At 22.8% G+C, this 8,238-nt stretch overlaps 4 protein-coding genes across 7 annotated transcripts in view; 2 read left to right on the plus strand and 2 right to left on the minus strand.

The window, feature by feature from the left end:
• LOC102681719 (probable serine/threonine-protein kinase mps1) overlaps positions 1-1,321 on the plus strand; it is a 3,983-nt gene extending 2,662 nt beyond the window's left edge. Inside the window, exons 3-6 of the mRNA XM_006611593.2 lie at positions 20-180; positions 257-468; positions 543-920; positions 1,007-1,321. Coding sequence (XP_006611656.1) covers positions 20-180; positions 257-468; positions 543-920; positions 1,007-1,027 — 772 coding nt within the window. The 3' untranslated portion in view covers positions 1,028-1,321. The remainder of the gene's footprint in view (positions 1-19; positions 181-256; positions 469-542; positions 921-1,006) is intronic.
• LOC102681491 (nucleolar complex protein 4 homolog B) lies at positions 1,287-3,998 on the minus strand. 2 transcript variants are annotated; one of them, XM_006611591.2, is made up of 6 exons: positions 3,681-3,998; positions 3,485-3,587; positions 2,835-3,248; positions 2,714-2,761; positions 2,259-2,622; positions 1,287-2,155 (listed from the first exon to the last, which is right to left on the minus strand). In XM_006611591.2, the coding sequence occupies exons 1-6, from the start codon at positions 3,813-3,815 to the stop codon at positions 1,651-1,653; spliced, it is 1,569 nt and encodes a 522-aa protein (XP_006611654.1). In that variant the 5' UTR covers positions 3,816-3,998; the 3' UTR covers positions 1,287-1,650. The 2 variants fall into 2 exon arrangements, with proteins under 2 accessions (XP_006611654.1, XP_006611655.1); XM_006611592.2 differs by having other exon boundaries at positions 3,485-3,625; positions 3,681-3,914.
• Positions 3,999-5,480: 1,482 nt separating this feature from the next.
• LOC102681847 (ubiquitin-like protein 5) lies at positions 5,481-6,480 on the plus strand. 2 transcript variants are annotated; one of them, XM_006611595.2, is made up of 3 exons: positions 5,481-5,599; positions 6,088-6,283; positions 6,350-6,479. In XM_006611595.2, the coding sequence occupies exons 2-3, from the start codon at positions 6,106-6,108 to the stop codon at positions 6,376-6,378; spliced, it is 207 nt and encodes a 68-aa protein (XP_006611658.1). In that variant the 5' UTR covers positions 5,481-5,599; positions 6,088-6,105; the 3' UTR covers positions 6,379-6,479. The 2 variants fall into 2 exon arrangements, with proteins under 2 accessions (XP_006611658.1, XP_006611657.1); XM_006611594.2 differs by having other exon boundaries at positions 5,482-5,599; positions 6,358-6,480.
• Positions 6,481-6,905: 425 nt separating this feature from the next.
• The window catches only part of LOC102670611 (uridine-cytidine kinase), a 3,101-nt gene continuing 1,768 nt past the window's right edge, over positions 6,906-8,238 (minus strand). Inside the window, exon 5 of one of the 2 annotated variants that reach the window (XM_006611597.2) lies at positions 6,906-7,078. In XM_006611597.2, the coding sequence (XP_006611660.1) occupies positions 6,960-7,078 (119 nt within the window). In that variant the 3' untranslated portion in view covers positions 6,906-6,959. Of the gene's footprint in view, positions 7,079-7,582; positions 8,055-8,238 lie in introns of those variants that run through there. The other variant, XM_006611596.2, reaches the window with a different exon arrangement.

Here is an 8,238-nt window from a genome sequence, read left to right on the forward strand (position 1 = left end):
TTCAAGTTTTTTATTTTAGTGAAATTAAATATCCAATGGTATATGTAGTAATGGAAATGGGAGATACTGATCTCAGTCGTCTTTTAAAAACAACATCTCAAGAAAAACAAATTCCTCTTACAATGATTTTATATTATTGGACAGAAATGTTAACAGCTGTTAAGCATATACATGATAATGGTAAATATCTTAATGTAAAAAAATTATTTATTAAATAGTTTATATATAAATAATTCTATTTCATATAAATTTTTAGGAGTAATTCATTCTGATTTAAAACCAGCAAATTTTTTATTAGTACGGGGACGATTGAAACTTATAGATTTTGGAATTGCTTCTAGTATGAATGCTGATATGACATCTGTTGTAAAAAATTGTCCAATAGGAACTTTAAATTATATTAGTCCAGAAGCATTAATGGATATTGGTGGAAATTCAGATTCTCCTACACAGAATGTTAAATATAAAGTATAAAAATAAATTTTTTATATATAAAAATAGAGATTAAAGAGAAAAATTATATGCAAATATTTATTTTACAGATAAGTTTTAAATCAGATGTATGGTCTTTAGGATGTATTTTATATAGTTTAGTATATGGTCATACACCATTTCATCATATTCGATCACAATGGGCTAAAGTAAATGCTATAACCAATCCAAACTTGAATATTCCTTTTCCTAAATCTCTGTCAGAAGATGGTAATAAAGTTACATTTTCACCACAAATTTTAATTGATGTAATGCGAAAATGTCTTCAACATAATCCAAAAGCACGACCAACAGTAGCTGAACTTTTGGAAGTAGAATATATTATGACTACAGGAGAACATACTTCCACACCTCCTGAAATTCCAGCAAATATTTTAGTGAAAATAAAGCATACATTAAATGAGGACGAATGGCGGCAGTTAACATGGGTTTGTAATAATTTTTGTAATACTATTTGTAATATTAATGATATAAAAAAAAATTATTTTTTATATAAATTTTACTTATATTACAGATTTTGGAGAATAGAAGATAGATATAAATGAAATACTTCTAATTATCTCAGATTAAATATTTCTAATTATGTACATAGGTCTTTTTATACATAATAATTGGCAATAATAGAAAGCTTATTTAAATATATATATATATAGTAAAGTATGGGATTATTTCACAATAGTTGTTAAAAATATGAGATTGTACCATGATACGATTTTAATTTGAAGTCTACTTATGTTTATTTATATGATATACATTAAGTAGACATATTATTGTAAATGAAACACGGGTGACTATTAAATTAAAATATCTTTCATTTTATTATCACACATTCATGCATACAAATGACTTTTTTAACAGAATTCATAGCATTCACGAGTAACTATTGTGCTAGACAGCTGCATGATTGGAAATCTAAAAATACATATCTACATGTTGTTCATGAAATAACGTATGCCGAATCAATTCCATTGCAATTATTTTTAGACTTTAAATAATACAAAAGTATGCAATATTTTCATACTACCTTTTAAACGTATAAAAAAACGCAAAAAGTTTAGCATCATTTTCTTTGCGTTTTCATTGAAAAACAGTTCCCTTTTTGATAACGATGCATATTGCACAATATGCATATATAATGCATAATTTTAATATCGCCAGTCAGTGCATTGTTGTTAATTGCCAATATTGCAATAGCCTTTCACCTTTTGGTAATGCCATAGAATTGGGTCTTTCAAATGTTAACATAATATCTTTAACCTTATTTTTTAATTCACTATCAAATAAATGTCCTCCAGTACGTTCTAATGCTGATGCCATGTCATATTCTACAGAAGGGAGAGGTTCGCGAATGAAACGTGCAGCACTAGCAATACTTGGTACTATATGCCACTGTAAAGCTTTGATTTCCCAAAGACTACTAAGAAGTGCATTGCTTAATAAAGGATCTCGTTCTTCCATTAAAAATGGATCTCCTGCATAATTATTTTCTTCTGATGAAATTTCTCCTCCTTGTGGATGATCAATAAGACGTTTTAATCCAGGGTGCCTAAGTAAAAGATTTCCAACAAAAAGTAAAATAATAAGAATATCTTCAGGTGGTGCTACAAGAGTCAAACGTGCGAGTCTCTTTGCAAAGGCAGCGACTAATGCTTCTGGTAAGTGTCTAAAAAAAAAGAATATATATATTTATATATATATATATTTTTATAATTAACCATTATATAATTTATAAAAACAAAATATTTTTGATTATTTTAAGTACTTACGTTGAACTGAGAAAAAGATCGGATAAATAAAATAAACGTGCTTTATATTTTGTATGAAAAATTTCTGGTTCAAACATAGAATAAAGTTTGGTAAAAATATTTGGATATTCCAAATTATGTTTGGTAACTAGTAAAAATACACCTTGCAATGCAAGTAAACCAATAGGTCCATCTGCATCTAAGGAATCCATAAGAAAATCTGTTAATAAAACAGGTTTTTCTAAATGTGGCATAACTCTTTCTAAAAGAACTATTAATAATTGTTTATGTAATTGTGGTGTTAATTCCCAATGCATAACACAAGCCCAGACTTTATTCAATGCACGTCTTGCTCCAGCTTGATCCCATATAAAATTCTTAGTAGCTAGAAAAAAAAATATATATATTTAAATTAAAAATAAAATAAAAATTAACTAAATATAAAAAAAAAAGCATAACACCTATATCCTTATTACCTTGATGTGGTTTACATAATAAATTCTTATTTTCAGATATCTCATTTTCTGTAATACAATTATTAGAAATTAATTCTAAATATAATAAAATATAATCTATTTAATTTAATTTATTTTATACCTTCAATTTCCTTTGGCAGTGATAGTTTATGTATAAGTTCAAGCAAATTTTTAATATAAATTTCATGTGGTTGTCTTTTTGGAGTAAGAGATGGAAGACATTTCCACGTATAATAAAGAGCATCAGGATATTCTATAATTTCTTGAAATCTAGATATTAAACCAGCATTGTCCTTCTCCGGCGAAAGCAATTTCATTAAAATAGGCTTTAACCGATGTAATGGAAAATAATATCCCAAATTGCCAATTGGTTCCAATGGATTTTTACCTTCCTCAGCCATAAGTTTTATAGCAGTAGTAAGAGCTTGTAATTGAATGGCAGGTCGACATTTTTCCATTGATGTAAGTATTTTTTCCCATATTTCTTCGTAACAGTTCCTCAACCAGTTGATGTATCTTGCTTCAGGACTTGGCTCTGTTTCATAAATCTTATGGAAAAGCTATTCCATGTTTTTAAACATGTACAAAATCAAAATATATATATATCTTTACATTTAACTTTGTGTCCAAAATATTTTTTCACAAAGTATCATACATGTAAAAATTTATAATTCTTACCATGAAATTTAAAAATTAATAAAAATATCAAATACTGTTCACACACACAATTAATTGGAAAATATTAAATTTTATATATAAATTTTAACATACCTGAAATAGTAAGTGATATTGTACGCTCCAAATACATGTCACCTCTTTTCAAAACTTCGACAAATATTGTTTCTATCGTAAGTAGACAAGACAAAGTGGATTCCTGATAGAGTGATCAGGAATTTTAATAAATGACATAACCTTAAAAAGTTGATACATTCATGAATTTTGAAATGGTTTTAGAATTTGTACTTACATCCCATTGAGAAATTATATCTACTAAATTATTTGCATGTTTTCTTGAAGTTAAAAATTCTTGTGCTTTTTGCCTTAAAAGTTTTGACGACATTTTTTGAGTGGAAGCGCCGGGAAGTTCTGCTGCATCCGCCATCGTTGAACATGAATTCAATAATGGCAGAAGATATCAAGAATATGCGAATATATTTTTTTATACCTGTATTCTTTTTTTTGAAATTACTTTATCCTATAAATCTAAAATATTTTATTGTAAAAAATAAATTAAACGTGATGAATATCGATAATATATATTATCAATATATATATGAATAACATTATCTGTATTAATTAATTCTCATTCAATTTAATATTCTACTACCAACTTCTTTATTTAAATGATTAATTTAGTATTCCCTTACCAACTTCTTTATTTAAATAATTAACATCTTTTATATTAATTTGATTTGAATAAATTAAATATACTTCGTGAATATCTTTTATGAACCAAATTATAATATTGATTTTTATTAAATTATCTATTTATAAAAAAAATGACGTTTCTCAATAACTAATAATAAAAGAGTAATTTCAATCATAAATAACTATAATTACTAACTAGATAACAAAAAATAATAAAATAAATTACTATGTTTTATTTTACTTCTACGAAATTATTAAAAAACAAATTTAACTTTACAAGTTTCTTCTTTTTTTATAGTTTTTTTTTTATATTTTCAATATCCAATTCAACATTATTATCCGGAACATTTTCAAAGAATGTTGATTTTAATTTATTTATTCTATTGTTGGTAATTTCTATTGTTTTTCCATAATAATAATTTATATATCTTTCAATTATTTCAACAAATATATATATATACATACATATATAAAATAAAATAATATGAATACATATATAAATATATATAATTATCTAAGTTTGTATGAACAAAAATTTTTTATTTCGAATGATGTAAGAATCGATTCAGTTTTCTTAGTTCTTCAAAAATTTGAGAACATTTAATAAGTTCTTCTGCAATAAAATATTCACCGGATATTTTTGAAATAGTTCTAGAAACTATTTCTGCTGCTGATGCTATGAAATTTTCTTTAAAGTTAGATATAAAAAAATTGTAAGAAGAATATTCATCGAATTTTTAGTGATGTAATATATAACAGCACATTTAAATGAACATAAAAAATATGTACAGAATATTAATATATTTGTCGGACATCTTTGAAGGATCGATTCTAGAGACCAAAGTAAATATTAAAAATTAGCATATAAAAATATTGGAGTTTATTTATTAAGATATAATTGAAGTTAAATAAAATAAGAGTTTTATGAGAGATGAGATAATTATTATTATAATTTTTATGCTATTCTTTCATTCTATCTTTACTTCATTTAATAAATTGTAATGTAAAATAAATTTAAATTGTTTATAATTTAATAACTTAAATTTTTATTAACTAACATTTTTGTATGTCAATTTTTGTAATTATTTCCATTTATTCCATTTATTCCAATATTTATTTTCATTTAAAGATGCTCTATAAATATATCAAAATATTGTATATTATAAATAAAATTATTTTTTCTAAATATTAAATAACATATATATATTTTCATGTTCTTAATAAATTTGTAAAAAACTTGTGTGAAAAAGAATGTTTTTTTATAAATATTATAAGATAATTTCAATCATAACTAGGGTAATTGGATAAATAAGATAAAATTATGAGTTTTAATATTACGTGTAAACATACCTTTAATATTAACATTGTGAGTTTTCTAACACTGATTGGTATCAATATACTTAAATGTATACATAAAATAATTTAGAAGTTCGATTATGAGCAACTTGAATCGAAGTATTTCTTTTTAAAATACGCACAAATAAAATTTATTTTTTAGTAACATTAATATAATAAATAGTAAGTAAATATCATATATATATTGGAAAAATTTATGTTTGAACAAGAAATATTATATATACTATAAACCGTTACAAGATATACAAGTAAATGAGGAAAAATTAAAAACGTTTTGTTCATTCTAATAATATTTCATAATTTACAAAATTATTAATATTTATAATATAACAATTTTTATGATGGATATTTCTATAATTCAAGATTTCTTTTTTAAATAATCATTTAATTTAAAGAAATAAATTATATATTTAAAATTATATATAGGTTATTTTATACTATTAATAAATATATAGTTTTAAATATCTAACTTTTATTAATATAAGTATATATTCATTAACATTAATAAGAAATATATAATTAATAGAAAATCTAGTTTTTATTAATTATATTTATTGATTATTGTTTTTAGTAACATTTAAAAATAATTTTGAATTCTATTCACATTTTGATTAATTTTAACATTTTGAATAATTATTTATTTTGACAAGCAATCAAAAATAAAAAAAATGTTAGAAATAACATGCAATGATCGGCTTGGAAAAAAAGTTAGAGTTAAATGTAATCCAGATGACACAATAGGAGATTTAAAAAAATTAATAGCAGCTCAAACTGGAACTCATTGGGAAAAAATTGTTTTAAAAAAATGGTATACTATATATAAGGATCATATAAAATTACAAGATTGTATCCTTTCAAATAAAATATATTTTCAATAAAATAACTATTAATATTATATTTTCTTTAATTTAGCAAATCAGATGAAATTCATGATGGCATGAATTTAGAACTTTATTATCAATAATTAATATTTAACATTGTATAAATTAATGTGAGATATATATATATATAATAACAATAATAAATTTTATATATTTAAGCATCTTTTGATTTTGCATTTTATACAATTTACATATATAATGTATGTAATTATTATACAATTAATGAACATAAATTATATTAAAACAAATATATATATAATAACTATACAACAGCAAAAACAAATAATTAATTTAAATTATTGATACTAATGAGTGTTTACAATCCAGAAATTTACTATTTAATATTGCTATTTAATATCTAAATATTGCTAAATTATTTTTATAAATTGAAATATATCTAGAAATATTTTTTGTTGAACTATAAAATGTAGTATTTTAATAACTTTTAAATTTTTATATATAAATAATACTAAAATTGAATAAAAAATATAATTTATAGTATATTTTTTTTGAAATTTAATTATCATTTCAACTATATTATTAACTTAATATAGAATTATGATATTGAAAACATGATTATTGAAAAAAAAAAATACAATATAACTCATTTAATATTTTTAAGATTTTTAAAATTTTAAAAATTAATGTGGCCTCTTAGATAATTTTTCTGTCCTGTTTACTGAACTTTCAGGTTGGATTGTAACTCTACCTCTGTTGCTTAAGAAGTCTCTTATATGTTGCACTATCAAATCTATTGCCACTGTAACAAAATATAAAGTTCATATAAATGAGTGAAAGTAATTTTGTAATAATGGGGAACGTAACTTCTTTATTATTACTTCACTTATACAGTTTAAATAAACAATGTATCAAATTACATAATTCAGATTATAATTAATTTGTATAATAATGAAGATTTAATTGAGATTAAAATGATTTGAGCATATGAAAAATATAAATATTGAATAAACGGAATAGCACCATATTGAATAATGCAATTAAATGTTTTTGAATATGGCAGTATATGAATAATATGTTAATTTAAACTAAAAATATCACATTATTCAAAGAATTATACTAGGAAATATCTTATGTTCGCTTAAATTATAAAATTTCAATTTATATACTGTTGCATAAAATAATTATTAATTGAGAAATAACATTATGTAAAAAAAGCTAAATTTTTGAAAACATACATAATTTTATATACATTGTATATTCATAATGATTCTTATAAGTAAATAATACTAAATTGTTTTTAACATAGAGCAATCTTATGAGTAAACTTGAATAATTATGCAATATTGGAATATTTAATATTTAAACGAGGTATTTTGTATAATTATACACTATATCCTAGTTTTAGGAATAGTGAAATCTTACCTAAGTAAGATAATGATTTAATAAGTACATACATACTAGAAGCAATATTGTTTGCGACTTAGTATAAATGTAATATAAATACGATTGTATAAGTATATAAGAGATATATTTTGTATTTAAAAAAGAAAAAGATTTAAGATTACTGCAAACTTTATCCTACATCAATATATAGTATATCAAAGTGTAATGTTTATAAGTGCGCATATCATGCTAAAATCATCTGCTGAGCGTTTCGGATGAGTTAGTCGAAGTACGCCTATGTTGATAGATGTATGGATGCTGCCTGGATGAGTTTTCAGCCTTTTTCAAACGCAAAATGTCCCAGATGTGGTGCACTATAAGGTCTATTGCCACTGTAAACATACAATAACCAAACCATGTACGTTCTTATATGACCTTCACTTTGCACTAACTTAAAAGATAACTTGTTTTAGCAGCCTTTACATACCAGGCAGCATCCATAAATGAATATGAATATATATATATGTATGCATATATATATATATATATATATATATATATACATACACATACATA

Source organism: Apis dorsata, unplaced genomic scaffold, assembly GCF_000469605.1.
Source record: "Apis dorsata unplaced genomic scaffold, Apis dorsata 1.3 scaffold_89, whole genome shotgun sequence".
NCBI classification, from domain to species: Eukaryota; Metazoa; Arthropoda; class Insecta; order Hymenoptera; family Apidae; genus Apis; species Apis dorsata.

Bases quoted from the DNA above. Each gene is read 5' to 3' on its own strand.
- LOC102681491 (XM_006611591.2), bottom strand. From the start codon at position 3,815: ATGGCGGATGCAGCAGAACTTCCCGGCGCTTCCACTCAAAAAATGTCG. The intron at 3,588-3,680 runs GTAAGTACAAAT...TCACTCTATCAG, and splicing joins ATATAATTTCTCAATGGGAT to GAATCCACTTTGTCTTGTCT. The intron at 2,623-2,713 runs GTAATAAGGATA...TTTTTTTTCTAG, and splicing joins ATTATGTAAACCACATCAAG to CTACTAAGAATTTTATATGG.
- LOC102681847 (XM_006611594.2), top strand. From the start codon at position 6,106: ATGTTAGAAATAACATGCAATGATCGGCTTGGAAAAAAAGTTAGAGTT. The intron at 6,284-6,357 runs GTATCCTTTCAA...TTAGCAAATCAG, and splicing joins TCATATAAAATTACAAGATT to ATGAAATTCATGATGGCATG.